The sequence below is a fragment of the Jaculus jaculus genome, chromosome 14, assembly GCF_020740685.1.
Source record: "Jaculus jaculus isolate mJacJac1 chromosome 14, mJacJac1.mat.Y.cur, whole genome shotgun sequence".
Lineage (NCBI taxonomy): Eukaryota > Metazoa > Chordata > Mammalia > Rodentia > Dipodidae > Jaculus > Jaculus jaculus.
In genome coordinates, this window is record NC_059115.1 from 14,677,682 (window position 1) to 14,693,799 (window position 16,118).

At 51.7% G+C, this 16,118-nt stretch overlaps 1 protein-coding gene across 5 annotated transcripts in view; it reads left to right on the plus strand.

The window, feature by feature from the left end:
- Window positions 1-14,206, plus strand: part of Ppp1r12c (protein phosphatase 1 regulatory subunit 12C) — a 32,847-nt gene extending 18,641 nt beyond the window's left edge. The window contains exons 4-22 of one of the 5 annotated variants that reach the window (XM_045134098.1): window positions 3,352-3,511; window positions 8,873-9,017; window positions 9,102-9,176; window positions 9,936-10,009; window positions 10,093-10,220; window positions 10,397-10,470; window positions 10,713-10,871; window positions 10,958-11,025; window positions 11,554-11,697; window positions 11,903-11,993; window positions 12,107-12,190; window positions 12,258-12,321; window positions 12,487-12,572; window positions 12,686-12,726; window positions 12,827-12,917; window positions 13,027-13,131; window positions 13,229-13,279; window positions 13,439-13,489; window positions 13,564-14,206. In XM_045134098.1, coding sequence (XP_044990033.1) covers window positions 3,352-3,511; window positions 8,873-9,017; window positions 9,102-9,176; window positions 9,936-10,009; window positions 10,093-10,220; window positions 10,397-10,470; window positions 10,713-10,871; window positions 10,958-11,025; window positions 11,554-11,697; window positions 11,903-11,993; window positions 12,107-12,190; window positions 12,258-12,321; window positions 12,487-12,572; window positions 12,686-12,726; window positions 12,827-12,917; window positions 13,027-13,131; window positions 13,229-13,279; window positions 13,439-13,489; window positions 13,564-13,650 — 1,778 coding nt within the window. In that variant the 3' untranslated portion in view covers window positions 13,651-14,206. Of the gene's footprint in view, window positions 1-3,351; window positions 3,512-8,872; window positions 9,018-9,101; window positions 9,177-9,935; window positions 10,010-10,092; window positions 10,221-10,396; window positions 10,471-10,712; window positions 10,872-10,957; window positions 11,026-11,553; window positions 11,698-11,902; window positions 11,994-12,106; window positions 12,191-12,257; window positions 12,322-12,486; window positions 12,573-12,685; window positions 12,727-12,814; window positions 12,918-13,026; window positions 13,132-13,228; window positions 13,280-13,438; window positions 13,490-13,563 lie in introns of all 5 variants that reach the window. The other 4 variants (XM_045134096.1, XM_045134097.1, XM_004672669.2 and 1 more) reach the window with 4 other exon arrangements.
- The last annotated feature ends 1,912 nt before the right edge of the window (window positions 14,207-16,118 follow it).

Genomic DNA, 16,118 nt, shown 5'->3' on the forward strand with positions numbered 1-16,118 from the left:
CACTCTTCCAGTAATTTCTAAACCTGGATAAAATTGGCATCATTCGCATCAACCAGTACATTGCAGAGATGGTGCATCATGCCCTTGATGCCTACAGCACTTCATTCTTGCCATCCTGGATATATCCTGCCCTAGGAACTACCTATGGCCTGGTTGCACAGGACCAAGGACCTATTCACGGTCTTCAGCCTTTCTCTCTTCCGGACCTCCTCTCATGTGTCATCCCTTTAAGCTCCAAGCCTCTGGCTACCCACCTGTACCCCTTTCCTGCTTGCTGAAAAGCTGGGCGAGGTTCTTCTAGGCTGCTACAATGCAGCCATTCAAATTCAAGCTTGTGAGGGAACCAGAAGCCCAAACATCTCCTACCTCTTCTCTATGCTGTTACCATGTTATTTATGTATCAGTGGTAAAGTAATATTCTTGCTTCTCTCTCCCCACCCAAAAATGCATTGCTTTACCTTTTTAAAAAATTTATTTAATTAATTTATTTATTTGGCAGAGAAAGAGGGAAAGAGAGAGAAAAAATGGGCATGCCAGGGCCTGTAGCCACTGCACATGAACTCCAGACGTGTGTGCCCCTTTATGCATCTGGCTAACGTGGGTTCTGGGGAATCAAACCTGGGTTCTTTGGTTTTGCAGGCAAATGCTTTAACTGCTAAGCCATCCCTCCAGCCCTGCTTTACCTTTAAAAAAATTTTTTTTTTAAAAATATTTTATTTACTTATTTATTTGAGACAGAAGGAGAGGGAAAGAGGCAGGTAGAGAGAGCATGGGCACACCAGGGCCTATAGCCACTGCAAACAAACTCCAGACGCATGTGTCACCTTGTGCATCTGGCTTTATGTGGGTACTGGAGAATCAAACCCGAGTCCTTTGGCTTTGTAGGCACGTGCCCTAACCGTTAAGCCATGTCTCCAGCCCAAAAAAAAATTTTTTTTTTGTTTCTTTATTTATTAGAGGGGATAGGGAGGGATGGAGGGAGAGAGCATGGGCATCCCAGAGTCTCTAGCCACCACAAATGAACTCCAGATGCATGCATCACCATGTGCATCTGGCTTAAGTGGGTTCTAGGAAATTGAACCTGGGTCCTTAGGTTTTGCAGGCAAGTGCCTTAACCACTAAGCCATCTCTCCAGCCTGTCTTACCTTTTTTCTTACTTTGAAATTCCACTGACATTTTGTTTACGGGGGTTTCAGGTACTCAGTAGCTCCTTCTGTTGTGTAGCTGTTGTATAGCACAGCTCAGCCCTGTGGTACTTGGTGAGAGGTTTTACAACTGAGGAGATGGGAAATATGAACCTTCCCAGGACAGAATGCCCTTGAACTCGCAGTAATCCTCCTCCCTCAGCCTCTCCAGCGCTTTGGTTAGAGGTGTGGTAGTGTGCACTGTCATCCCAGCACTCAGTGCTGAGCAAGAAAACTACAAGTTTTAGGCCAGCCTGGGCTACATAGAGTGAGACCCTGTCTCAAAAAGAAAGCGGGAGGGGGGGACTGGAGACACGGTTTATCCGTCAAGGGCACCTGCCTGCGAGACCTGACAGCCAGGTTTGATGTCCCACTACCCTCGTGTTGCCGTTACTTTCACATTGTTGGAGCAACACCTGACCAGAAGCAGCTTATGAGAGGAAAGGGTTTATTTCAGACTTACAAAGTCCAGGGGAAGTTCCCGCGTAGCAGAAGAAGCTGGCTCAGTCCAGCATGCATCACAGGAGAGAGAGAGAGACGTTCCAACAGACAGCCAAAGCCCGAATTGCCCCCCCCACCACCTTTTTTTTCAAGATAGGGTTTCATGCTAGCCCAGGCTCAAAACTGTCTCTTTTTTAAAATTTTTTGTTTATTTTTATTTATTTGAAAGAGATGGGCAGAGAGACAGAAAGAGGCAGATAGAGGGAGAGACAGAATGGGCACGCCAGGGCCTTTGGCCACTGCAAACAAACTCCAGACGCGTGCGCCCCGTTGTGCATCTGGCTAACGTGGGACCTGGGGAACCGAGCCTCGAACCGGGGTCCTTAGGCTTCACAGGCAAGCGCTTAACCACTAAGCCATCTCTCCAGCCCACAAAACTGTCTCTTAACACACCTTGTAGGGCTGGACTGAACATCTGCTCCAGTGACATACCCTCTAAGCAGGGGTCTGCCTGCTGGGAACTCAAGTTGCAAGTTGCTCAGTCTTAAAAAATATCTGAGTCTATAGGGTTTTTACAGTCAAACCACCACATCGTGTAAAGCCAGATGCACATCATAGTGGCATTTGGGTCTGGAGTTCAGTTGCAGTGGCCAGAGGCCCTGATGCGCCTCTTTCTCTCCCTGTCACTCTCAAATAAATAAATAAAAACAAATATTTTTAAAAGGAAAAAAATCAACTTGGATAGTTTTAGGTCAGAAGCGGCCTGTTATACTGTAAAAGCAGTTCATGGGTCTGTTTGCTTGTTTGTTGTTTAGAGATGGGCCACTGTGGAGCCCTGCTGGCTCAGACTTGGGGTCTTTCTGCTTCAGCCTCCTGAGTGCTGGCATTCGAGGTGCGTGCCGCCACCCCTGTGAGACAGTGGTCTCGTGTGGAAATGCTGGGGCTGCTTCCCTTTCATTGCTGTAGGCGGCAGCACATCTGGACGGGAATGAAGTCAAAGTCGCTTTTGGTGACGGTGTGAGACAGGTTCTCCCTGTAGCCCAGGCTGGCCTGGAGCTCAGTGTGCACTGGGATTATAGATGTGCACCACCATGCCTAGCCAAAGAGTGGGTTTTTGCTTAGTTTTCTCTCAGGGGAGGAAAGGATAATAGTGATAAAGTGGAGAGATGCTGGGTCACAGGCTAGATTGGTAGTGATAGCAAAAGTTAGGTGTGCTGGGCGTGGTGGCACACGCCTTTAATCCCAGCACTTGGGAGGCAGAGGTAGGAGGATCACCATGAGTTTGAGGCCACCCTGATACTCCATAGTGAATTTCAGGTCAGCCTGGGCTAGAGTGAAACCCTACCTCAAAAAACCAAAAATAATAATAATAATAATAATAATAATAATAACCATAAAACGTTAGGTGTGATCAAATGTTGGATTTGCTCTAGAAACTTAAGGCTTAAATTAAAAAAATAGAAACAATAAAGATGGATCACCGACTGATATGTGAAGAGACTTGTGTGACTTTATTCTTCTGGCCTTGAGCTGTGTCTGCAAGACCCTTAGTGGAACCCAGGTCTGGACAGAGCCCAGCTGGGGGGTGCCGGGTTAGTCAGTGGGGAGTAAGGTGAGAGAGGCTGGACGCGTCACCAGTGTGCGCCGTGGCCAGCTGCGGCTGTAGCCCTGGGTCTCCAGGACTGTTACGTGTGACGCCCACTGTTACCTCTTCTCCTCCTCCCAGGCGTGGATGTGGAGGCAGCCAAGCGGGCTGAGGAGGAACTGCTGCTTCATGACACAAGGTGCTGGCTGAATGGGGGTGCTATGCCAGAGGCCCGGCACCCCCGCACAGGGGCCTCTGCCCTGCACGTGGCTGCCGCCAAGGGCTACATCGAGGTGATGAGGTGAGCTGTCTCCCTGTCTTGAAGCTTCTTGTGAGTCTTGCCCTTTCCATCTTGTAGCTCACGTACCTAAGGCTGTGTACTTGCCTCTGTTGCAGTCAGGTTTGCACTGCTGGTAGAAATCACCCAACTAGAGCAGCTTCTGGGAAAAAGAGGTTTATTTTGGCTTACAGACTCGAGGGGAAGCTCCATGATGGCAGGGAAAACAATGGCATGAGCAGAGGGTAGATATCATCCCCCTGGCCAACATAAGGTGGACCATAGCAACAGAAGGGTGTGCCAAACACTGGCACGTGGACACTGGCTGTAATACCCATAAGCCCGACCCCAACAATACACTGCCTCCTGGAGGTGTTAATTCCCAAATCTCCATCAGCTGGGAACCTAGTATTCAGAACACCTAAGTTTATTGGGAATACCTGACTCAAACTACCACACCCTTTAAGGATAGCTGTAGCTGCACTCAAAAGTTTTTGGTGTATAATCTTTTATTGTCATCCAGTAACCTGAGTTAGTGACCTTTCTTCTTGGACCTGTGTATTACTTAGAAATGTGTCCTTAATTTTAAAATATATGGGATTTTCTAGTTACTTTATTACTGGTTCCCTGGTTTACTTATGGAATGAGATTATGGTCAGGAAATGGATTCTTTAGATTGCTGTTTTTTGTTTGTTTGTTTTTTAAGTTCTTACTGATTTAAAAAGTATTTTTAGCTAGGCATGGTAATACAAGCCTTTAATCCCAGCACTAGGGAGGCTGAAGTTTGGAAGGTTGCCAGGAGTTCAAGACCCCCCTGAGTGTACATAGTGAATTCCAGGTCAATGGGCTAGGGCGAGACCATATATATATATATATATATATATATATATATATATATATATATAGTATTTTCAGGGCTGGAAAGATGACTTAGTGTTTAAGGCACTTACCTGAAAAGCCTAAGAACCCAGCTTTGAATTCCCCGGTACACATGGAAAGTCATATGCACAAGATGGTACGTGTGTCTGGAGTTTATTTGCAGTGGATGGAAGCTCTAGCGTGCCCATTTTCTCTGTCTCTTTTTCTCAAATAAATAAATAATATTCAGGTTTGGTGGCACAAGCCTTTAATCCTAGCACTTAGGAGGCAGAGGTAGGAGGATCACTGTGACTTTAAGGCCAGCCTGGGACTACAGAGTGAGTTCCAGGACAGTGTAGGCTAGAGTGAGACCCCACCTTAAACACCCTCCTACAAAAGTATTTCTGTTTACTGGATCTCATGCAAATGCACACGTAGGAGGGAGACACCAGGGCCTCTTGCCAGTGCAAAGGAACAGCAGATGCTTGTTCCACTTTCTGCATCTGGCTGCCTTCGAATTCCAGCAGTTGTTCTGCCTCCGAACCCACCCTGAGTACTAAGATTAGAAGCATGAACCAACACCCAAATACAGCTGAAAATAGGTTCTAGGCTGGGTGTGGCAGCACACAGAAATAACCTCAGCACCTGAGAGGTACTGGCAGGAAGAGCAGGAATTCAAGGTCATCCTCAGCTACATAGGGAGTTCAAGACCAGCCTGGGCTACAACGACCCTGTATCCAAAACAAACTAATACAAGGTTTTCTATGACCAAAGTATTTGTTTTTATATTTTATATTTATTTACTTATTTGAGAGAGAGAGAGAGAGTCAGAGAGAGAGAGTGGGCGTGCCAGGGCCTCCAGATGCATGTGCCACCTTGTGCATCTGGCTTATGTGGGTCCTGGAAAATTGAACCTGGGTCCTTTGACATTGTAGGCAAGTGTCCTAACCACTAAGCCATCTCTCCAGCCCTATTTTATTTATTTATCTATCTAAGAGAAAAAGAGGCAGAGAGAGAGAAAGACAGACAGACAGACAATGGGTGTGCCAGGGTCTTCAGCCATTGCAACTCCAGACACCTGTGCCCCCTTGTGTGCATGTGCCATATTGTGTGTTGTGTCACTGTGCACCTGGCTTACATCTGTAGACTTGAACATGAGTTCTTAGGCTTCACAGATAAGTGCCTTAACCACTAAGCAATCCCTCCAGCCCTATTGTTTTTTAAATATATTTTATCTATTTATTTGAGACACAGAGAGAATGGGTGCTCCAGGGCCTCCAGTCACTACAAATGAACTCCAGATCCATGTGCCCTTTGTGCATGTGGCTTACATGGGTCCTGGAGAATCAAACTGGGATCGGCTTTGCAAGCAAATGCCTTAACCATTAAGCCATCTCTCCAGCCCTATTTTTAATGTCTTTATTTATAAGCAGAGAAAGAGAGAATGGGTTAGCCAGGTCTTCTTGCCACCGTAAACAAATTCTAGATGAATGTGCCACTTGTGCACATGAATACTGGGGAATTGAACCTGGGCCATCAGGCTTTGCAAGCAATTGCCTTTAACTGCTGAGCCAACATTTCTTCAGCCCCTGATCCCAGTATTTCAATCTGTGAATGTTTGCTTTCTCCCTTGGGATTGTGCTGTTGAAACCTTCTGTCCTGACAGGCTTTCCCCCTTGCTTGTTCTCTTAGGCATTGAGAGGGGTATATTAAAATGTCTTGCTACAGTTGTGGACTTGGCCTGCTTTTCTTGGTAATTCCGACAACCTTTCAGGGCTGGTTTTCTTGGTCCATATATAGTTGAAACGTTAGAGTAAATGTTCCTTTCCTGTCACCCTCATTTCTTTGTCCCTTTTTGAATGAATTTCCCGTTTCTGGTAGAGTAGTTTCAGATCTTCTTTCAGCTCCCATAATCTTATCTGAGAGGTTTAAGATTGTTGTTAACTGTAAATCCTGTAAAATGGAAACAAGTTATAAACCTTTAACATTTTCAGCTGCTAAAAGGCATAGTAAGGAGAGACTAGGACAGTGTAAACTCAATGTAGCTATCAAGCAAACATCTGTACTCCAAGTCCAATATTATGGCCATTAACTGACAGTCTTCTGATTTTCCAATTTCGACAATCCAGCTGTGCTGAACAGCCAGGGAAACTTTTCCTCTGAGCCAGCAGCCTCCATGGTAGCCCTTGTATGGTCCTGGTATATTCAAAACATTTTCATGTCTCCATGCAAACCATGGTCCATCTTCCAGTGGCTTCACCAGCCTCTTTATGAGGGTCATCATGCTGTGCCTATATACTGTGTCTCAGCAGTGTCTTCTGCAACTGTGTGTGCTTCATGACCACTCCATGTGTTTTTCACATTTCCGAAATCAATACCAGGTGTTCAGGACACAGTCATATTCTTAATTCAGGAACAAAATAAATGGTAACTCTGAAAAGTAGGTCCCTTTTCTAGTCAACTCATTCCCAAAAGAGTTTGCATTCCTATCATTCAGTCTTTCTGGGGTGGGATCACCTCAGGGTTTCCCTCAACCGTTTTAATGTAAAGCAGCTGGGCCATCTTCCTTCTAAATGTTAGTGTATTTGACAATAGCAGCTTCAGCAGCCAGTTTCTGTGCCAGTATTTTTAAACTTGCTTGAGTTTTTTCAACTTAAAATCTTAAAGTTTTCAGTCCTATATCTTTAGTCAAGCACATTAGTCCATTACACATTTTACCTTGATCAAACTCTCTAGGCTTGGGCAGCAGGATGCAGCCAGCCCTTATGTCAGTAGCCCAGTTCCAACAAGGTTTTCTGTATTCTTTCCTTCCCCTTAGAAAGTTCATAAGCCAAACCTCCAAATACAGTTCTCTCTGCATTTAGCATTTTCAGATTCTCATCAGAATAGTCCATAATATTTCACTTACCATTTCAGAAGGCATCTTCCGTTGCAAGCACCAAGTGCATACCTATTACTCCAAAACAAAAGTCCCAATGACCAAAGTCTACATGGTTAGATTCATCTCAACAACCCCCCTCCTGGTACCAGTTCTGTAGCATACACCCCCATGTCACTGGGATGAACTTCCAAACCAGGTGTAGTTATGAAGGAAGTGATTATTTGAAGATTAGAGATGAGGGGACATTCCATAATGGCAGAAGAAATGGCCCCCTTTCACAGGACCAAGCAGAGAAAGTGAAAAGCCACCACAAGAAAGCAAGCAATCACAGGAGCTCCAGGCAAAGCTCAGACCAGACACTTTGTATGTCTTTAAATCTGTTTTTTTTTTTAAATATTTTTAGTATTTTTTACGTATTAAGTTGAGAGGGAGAGGAAGAAGCAGAGAGAGGCAGATAGAGAATAGGTGCGCTAGGGCCTCCAGCCATTGCAGACAAACCCCAGACACATGTACCACCTTGTGCATCTGGCTTACATGGGTCCTGGGGAATCAAACCTAGGTTCCTTGGCTTTGAAGGCAAGCCCCTTCACTGCTAAGCAACTCTCTAGCCCTATTTTGCATATCTTTAGACTGGAATTCCAAATCCACCCCTATACCTTAGGGCTAGACCCTCAGATCCACCCAGTGACACCTCTTCTAGCCTCCTGGAGATCTAAATTACAAGCTTTAGTAAAATCTTGAATGTATTAGGGGACATCCATTTATACCATGTCAACATGTGCAGAGGCCTGGGGCAAGGTAGGGTGTAGAACCAGCAAGAAGCCTGATGTGCCTGGGGCAGAGTGAGCCAGGAAACCTGGGAGTTTGTAGGGAAGAGCTGTCAGGAACAGATGCATTGACCTCCGTGCAGTCTGCTTGAGCACAGAGCAGACACAGGACCTCACTCATGTTTCTTCTTGCTGCACATCAAGTCTAGAGAATTATCTGGACTGATCTTGACTGCTCCCCAACCCCCCAGTAGTTTTATGTTGCTGGTTTTAGTACTATAGGTAGTAATGGGTTAAGCCAGGCTTTCTCATCTCTGGCCTTACTGACATCTGGAGTCGGTCCTGAGGTGGAGCCCTCTCATGTGCTGGAGGTTGAACATTCTCCGCAGCTGCTACTTACTGATGCTTCAGCACCCACCCTACGTTGTGACACAAATGATGTCTCTAGACGTGGCCTGCATGTGGGGGAGGGGAGGGCAGGGAGGTGTGACTGCTGAGAACCGCCTTTCCAAGTGGGCTCCGGGTTAGAGCTCTACAGTCCTGAGAGAGCGCCTTTAGGGGTCCTACTCTCTTCACAGACTTGGGGTTAGTGGAGCCCTGACCCCACTCCCTCACTTGGCACTGCTGCTTCCTCCAAGCCCAGTAACCAGAGTCCTTGAAGAGTCTAGCCTGTAGGTATGAGGACCAGGTTCCAGGGGCTACCTGCTAGGCCAGGGCTTGACTTCTAGCTGCTGGTCCAAGGGGTGTCTCATTCCTGGGGAGCAGCCAGTCCAAAAATGTTTAGGTGTTGGAACACCTAGTACTGTAGCCACAACAGACAGGGCCAACATCAGCCCTTGGTCCATCTTGGCCCTTGACCCCAGCTTTCCTGGCCCCCAGGCTGCTCCTCCAGGCTGGCTATGACCCTGAACTCCGGGATGGAGATGGCTGGACACCCCTGCACGCAGCTGCCCACTGGGGTGTGGAGGATGCCTGCCGCCTGCTGGCCGAGCATGGCGGGGGCATGGACTCGCTGACCCATGCGGTAAGGGCCGCGAGAGGCAGGGCAGGATGGGGGACAAGGCCCCTGCACCTCCTCTATCATCTGCTTGGTTCTCTCCCTGCACAGGGGCAGCGTCCCTGTGACCTGGCTGATGAGGAGGTGCTGAGCCTTCTGGAGGAACTGGCCCAGAAGCAGGAGGACGTGAGTCTCGGCTCTGTTGCCCCTTTCTCGGCAAGCTTGGGAGGGAGGACAGCCTGTGCTCTGATACCTTCAGCCCTAGGGCCTTGCCCTTCCCACCTGGAGCACACTAATAGGGGAGAGCTGTGAACAGGGTCCTGTGTGGGCAACTGAAGGAAAGACACAGAGCTTTCTGCCTGCCCGTTGGGGACTGGGCCATCACTCCCAGCCAGCACTATCACTTGGGAAATGGAGTTAAGGGCTGGCCTGGGATGGAACCCCATTGTTTAGAGAGGTGCCCCAGGCATTGTAGGTTAGCCAAGGGTCCTGGAAACACTTAACAGGGAGACAAGTCTTGTGGCATGTTGAGGTGCTGGGAGGGACGGGGCAAGTGTCAGTCCTGGTGGGACTGTGCTGTGCCAAGGAAAGACTTGGGCTGCTAAAAATGGAGTGTGCTAAGGGTTTGGGAGGAGAGAGCACATCATGCAGAGACCCCTCTGGGATGAGACTTGGGGTCAAAGAACATGGGTCCCATGGAACCACTGTAACAGTGTCACCCATGGTGACTCCATGCAGCTGGCTCAGGGCGCCTCTTCAAGACACTGGTTAGGGCAAGCATGGGAGAGCTTGAATAAGCCCCAGGTCCTGGGTGCTGCCCAGAGGATCCAGCACGGCTGTGATGGTGGTCTTTGAGGTGGAAAGGTGGCAGAGGAGACCAGCCGGGGAACCCAGGAGCAATTGTGTGTTCTACCCCTCTCCAGCTGCTCCCTTCCCTCCTTGTAGCTTCGGAACCAAAAGGAAGCTTCCCAGCACAAAGGCCAGGAGCCCCAGGCGCCCTCAAGCAGCAAGCACAGACGGTAGGAGGAGGGCCCAGGCTGCTGGGCTGGGCTGGGCTGGGGGCGGCCCAGGCTCCTTGAGCAGCTCCTTGTCTTTTCCCTAGGAGCTCTGTGTGCCGCCTGAGCAGCCGAGAGAAGATCTCCCTGCAGGATCTATCCAAGGAGCGCCGGCCTGGTGGGGCTGGGGGTCCCCCTATTCGAGATGAGGACGAGGGAGAGGAAGTCCCTACAGGTAGGACCACAACCTGGACTTCTGGGTCACAGGGAGGAAGGCTGGGGCTTAGGTTCCTGGGTCTGAGGGAAAAGGTCTGCAGTCTGGACCCCTGGGTCTAAGGGAGGAGGGCTAGATCCCCAAATCTCAGAGGCAGCTGATAGTTTGTACCCTCCTGCTGTGTTCATGTTCCACAGAACCCTCCCCCACAGAACCAAAAGCCCTCAATGGAGTGTCTTCCCCATTGTCACCCAGCCCCAGGAGTCCTCTGGTAAGCGATTATTTTGAGATGACATGAAGCTTGGTTGGGATGGCAGGGTACCTTAAAGCCTTGTTGGGATAGGTGACTTGCTGGCTTGGTTCCGAGATGCTTGTGGGCAAAAGATCACCTTTTTTAGATGTCACCCCTTCCCCCTTGCTGGTGGAGATGTAGTTGGCTGGTGTCCTCCTGGGTTTCTATGCATAGGCTCCAAGGATAGGCATTGCCCAGTAACAGACCTTCCTCTCTCCCAGTTGCCAGAAGAGGCCCCCTTCTCCAGGCGCTTTGGCCTCCAGAAGACAGGGAGCTCTGGAGCCCTGGGACCCTCTGAAAGGAGGAGCACCGAGGGGGCCTCTGGGGCTGGCCTGCAGCGCTCCGCCTCCTCCTCCCGCCTTGAAGGGGCTTCCACACAGGTGGGTGGAGTGAGGTGGGCAGGGTCCAGGTCTCTGCCACAGGCATGGAGTACCTCCTCTTCTTCTCTCCTCTCCTCTCCCCACAGGCCAGGGAGCCCCATCTTGCCAGAATTACCCCTACCCCTGCCCGGAAGGTGCCAGAGCCCTCTACCCTGTGAGTAGCAGCCCTTGGGGTGTGGGATAGGTCTGCTTACAGTCCTGGAAGTGGGAGCCTCTGGCATGGCATGCTCATCTGCACTCTGTGGCCTGCTTCCTGTTTCCCCACCACCATGCTGTCTTAGTTTCACTCACAGAACATCAAATAGGCACTGTAAAACTCCCAAAGGCACAGTGGTCCGGCTTCCCATCGGCCCAACTCTGAATGTGCCCCAGTCCCTTAGCTGTGTTCCCTGGTTATAAACAGGGTTAGTTGGCCTCTTCCTCATATCTCTGTTTAGTTAGATGTCATCATCTCCCTGTGACCCACTATGACCATCTTATGTCTTTCTCCAAAGTACTGTGTCTTTCCATGCACCACACTCTTTTTGGCTACTGTTTGTCTTGTCTGTTCTGCTCAGAGAACGCTCTGAATAGCAAACTTAACCAGTTTCTTTCATGCTCTGTGGCATACCCTATGCTTGGCACAGAACTCCAGCTTGGGCAGTATTTGCTGAATGAATGAATGATGAATGGCTCCATACAGGTGTGAGGGTGCCAAACCTCCTCCCTTGGATCACTCCACTCTGTCCTCCTGGAGGGAGTCTGGATCCCCAGTGAAGTCAAGTGTCCCTTCAGCCTCTGGAGCCGCCTCTGCAGCAGCCCAGCCCGACTCCCGGGACCGAAGGAGGTGAAGGGGCCAGTCTGGGAAGGGCTTGCCAGGAGTGAGCTGACTGCAGTGTTTGAGTCACCTTAGGGCAGGGCTCCTGAGGGGCAGTTTGCCGGGGTCTCTGGGTGTTGAAGTGCTCTGTGCCAGAATGGACACCCTCCAGAGTGTCAGCCGTGGATGGGACAGCGCCCCAAGGAACACTCTGAGTCTGGGATCCTCCACTCAGGTCCTACCAGATGCCTGTGCGGGATGAAGAGTCTGAGTCCCAGCGGAAGGCTCGCTCTCGCCTTATGCGGCAGTCTCGGAGGTCCACACAGGTGTGGGGTGGGCCGGACCCTAAGGTCTCAGGGAGGAGGGCTGGGGTCGGATCTCTGCATCTGGTCCCGGGAGAGAGGGCTCTTTGGTCCTGGCTGACTGCTCTGCCCGCCAGGGAGTGACGCTGACGGACCTGAAGGAAGCAGAGAAAGTTGCAGGGAAGGTTCCAGAGCCAGAGAAGCCAGCCCTGCCAAGCCTGGTGAGCTGGGGCGGTGAGGGGCTGCGGGCAGGACCGAGTGCAGGGGTTCTGATTGCTCTCCTCCCAGCAGGACCCGGCTCGGAGGCCTCGAGTTCCTGGAGTGGAGAACTCTGAGGGTCCCGCCCAGAGAGGTGAGGTCTGCCTTCTGGGAAGTTGGTCCCGGGGAGGGGGAGTCGTGTCATCGCATCTTTCCCATGCGGTCTTCCTGTTTCCCGGGGGCCTCAGCTAGACCACACACCATAGAGAGCCGGGGTCCCCTTTAGAGGTGTCTGGGCTGATTTCCGCCGGTCCCCCAGCAGAGGCGCCCGACGGGCAGGGCCAGGTACCGCAGGCCGCCAGGGAGCACCGCAAGGCCGGCAGAGAGCGGCGGGGGCCGGCCGAGGTGAGCGCACTGGGGAGGCGAGCTGAGCTGCCGGTGGAGGTGGAGGGGGGTGAAGGTGGAGGGGGGACCGGCTGCTGGGCGGGCTCTCACCCCTCCCCACCGCCCTTCCGCAGGGGGAAGAGGCGGAGCCAGGGGAGCACAGCCCCGAATGCAGGTAGGTTGCTCCCCCAAGGAACGGGGCTGAGTGTGTCTGTAGGGCTTGGCTGGGTCCCTGATTGATACCTGCTCCTCCTCATGCCCAGCACTCCCGACAGCGGCCCCACAACCCGTAGGCAGCGCTCGCAGAAGGACCTCAACCCAGAACCCGAGCAGGAGTCCGAAGAGCCAGATGGAGGCTTCAGGAAGGTGCTGCGCCCCGCCCGTCTTTCACGTGTCCCTCCACCCCTGTGGATGACGCCTGCTGCTGGAGGCCCGCATCCTGCCCTTCCCTAACCCACCTCCTCTTTTCCCTCAGCTCTATGGGGAGCTGCGCAAGGAGAACGAGCGGCTTCGTGAGGCCCTGACAGAGACCACCCTGCGGCTGGCTCAGCTCAAGGTGGAGCTGGAGCGGGCCACGCAGGTAGCGAGCTGGAGCCAGCCCTCGGACAGCCTGGTGGAGGGGCTGGGCTGCCCTCTTGCCTTCCCTGATCCCCTGCCTTCCTCTCTGCCCTCACCAGAGGCAGGAACGCTTTGCTGAGAGACCCGCCCTCCTGGAGCTGGAGAGATTCGTGAGTTAGGGCTGCTGGGGGGGGGGGGGGGGGCGTTTACTGTTCCCAGTCTTGCCCCCTAGGGGTCTAGATCCAGAGGGCTGCTCTGCTCCACCTCTGACCTTACCCACTTGGAGCTCCAGCCACAACTGGCTTCTGAACCTGCCCCATGCATTGCAGGAGCGCAGGGCCCTGGAGCGCAAGGCGGCAGAGCTGGAGGAGGAGCTGAAGGTATGGGATGGGGGCGTGTGGGGAGGGGGTCCCAACTGCCCAGAACGCCCAGCTGACTCTGCCCTGTGCTTCAGGCCTTATCTGACCTCCGTGCCGACAACCAGAGGCTCAAGGATGAGAATGCCGCACTGATCCGAGTCATCAGCAAACTGTCCAAGTGACTGTGGAGGAGTTTCCACACCCGTATTTATACAGCTGCTTCTGACACACGCACCCCTTCCCCCGAGTGAACACGAGTGCCGGCTCTGGGGGAAGTCGCTAAGAAGCCATAACTTCCTCTCGGGACCTCAGGACCAGGAGGGAAGCACAGAGTCCCCAGGAGCCAAGGGGGGCCCTCCAAGGCCAGGAAAGAGGTGGGAGGCTGAGCCAGGTAGGGGGATGTTGTCCAGAGGGGACCAGGGCCAGAGACGGGACCAGGAAGGAAGCAAGGACCAAAAAAACTCAAGGATCAGTGGCCAGGAACAGTGGCTGCCCTGGGGGTCCCACCTCACGTGTGATGCCACCCAGCACCCCTTCCCCTCCCCAGCAGGGATCCAGGAATGTGCCAAGAGTCCCACCGGCCTCTGCCAGGTGGGCCTGTATATAGGGTCCATGTGCAATAGGGAGGAATGTCTTCTATTTTTTGCTGCCCCCTTCTCACCCACTGTCTGGGGAAGGGGGAGAAGGTATTTTTGAGACAAAGCACAGGCACCACAAATAAAAGTCGTGACATTGCCACTTGGTGACTTTCTCCCCTGCTGGAGCAGGGTGCTGATTAATTGTGTCCAGGGTGTACTTCTGGCCATTTGGATGGGGTGCAGAGGGTGTCCAGGAGCTTGCTCAACGTGTACGGATGTGGCTCGGACAAAGTGAGCACCTGGAGCCAGGCTCACAGGCGATGAGATGGTCAGCGGAACAAGCCCAGAGTTGGTGTGACAAAAGAGCCTGTAGCCGGGTTGACACTTGGGATAGGAGCTGGTGAGATGGAAGTGCACTTAAGAATACTTCCTAAACTGGGGGTGGTGGCACACGCCTTTAATCCCAGCCCTGGGGAGGCAGGAGTAGGAGGCTCGCCATGAGTTCGAGGCCACCCTGAGACTACACATAGTGAATTCCAGGTCAGCCTGGGCTAGAGACCCTACCTTGAAAAAGCAAATCATCATCATCATCATCATCCTGCGCAAGCACCAGGCATTCCGAGGCAGCCTGGAATGCTAGAATTAGATCCCTAGGACCCACATAAGCCATTGGGTGTTCCATAGGCGACCAGAGACCCGAGAATTGCCAGAACTTATGGAAAAACAGCAAGCTGTAGGATCAAGAAGAGATTCTAGCTCAAATAAGAACGGACACAAGAGTAAGGAGCAGCACGCTGGGAGCCTTTCTGCCCCAGCAAGCACACACTGCCTCTTGACGAGCACATGGGGCACCATACAGGCACATGCACATTTGTATGTGCATACACCACACACAGCAAACAAACTAAGAACAGTCACAGAAAAAGACCAAGTTTAGCTTCAAGCAACAAGTGCATTTTGGGTGGAGAAAGAAGTGGCTGGGGAGGGTGTGTACAGTGTGCAGAATAGTCTGGGTAAGGCATCAGGAGAAGCTGTAGTATGGGTGGATTCTTGAAGGTGTTTAGGGAGCCGTGTATCTGAGAGCCACACATGCAAAGGCCCTGAGGTAAACACTGAGGTCCAGGCCGTGCTGCTGGGGTGGGAAGGAGGCTGAGGCTAGAGTCGGTGACAGCAGTGCACAGGGCTGTGGCTCTGGTAAGAACTTGAGCTCTGAGACCCGAGGCCATGCCAGGGTGAAACTGATGAAATGGTGGGACGTGGTCATAGAGTCCAGAGCACTGGACATGCCAAACAAGTTCTGGCTTGTTCTTCCTCTGGCCATATGTCTGGATCCCAGCAGCATGTCAGTCTGCAACCACAGCCTGGATAGTGGGAGCCACGGGGTTCATTGGGAAAATGAAGTAAGGCGCTCTGGATGACTGCCTTTCTGGCTCTGCTAGAAATGAATGGCAGCTGAGTACAGTGGTGCATGCCAGTAATCCCAGCAACTCAGGAGGCTGAGGCAGGGGGATGGAGTGTTTGAGACTAGCCCGAGATACCTATTATGTCCCTGTCTCCAACAAAACAAAACCCTGACACAGAAGTGTTGGCCCAGGCAGTGGTGAACTACGGGCCAGGGAGTCCGTGAAACAGCCCCTGGCAGTAAGTAGGAAGAGGGAAGCAGGGGCCCTGAGGTTGGCAGTCACAGGCCATTGGTCACAGGAAGCCAGGGAATGTGTCTCGAGTGGGGTAGTTTCAGCAGGAAAGGAGACATGAAGCGTCAGAAGTGGTTCAATGAGCCGGCGTGAGGGCGCATGTCTTTAATCCTAGCACTCGGAGGATCGCTGTGAGTTCAAGGCCAGCCTAGACTAGGTAGTGAATTCCAGGTCAGCCTGGGCTATATAGAGTAAGACCCTATCTTGAAAAAACAAGATGGTAGATTGAGGTTCCTGTCACCCAAGGCTGACCATTGGTCTGATTTTTGGAGGGTGCCACCTAGGGGTCCAGGTAAGAACTGGACTGCCAAGGTTGCGACTCCTGGAAGTGGGTGTTAGGGGGGTGCAGGAACAGGAAGGGCTATTTTTGCCTACATC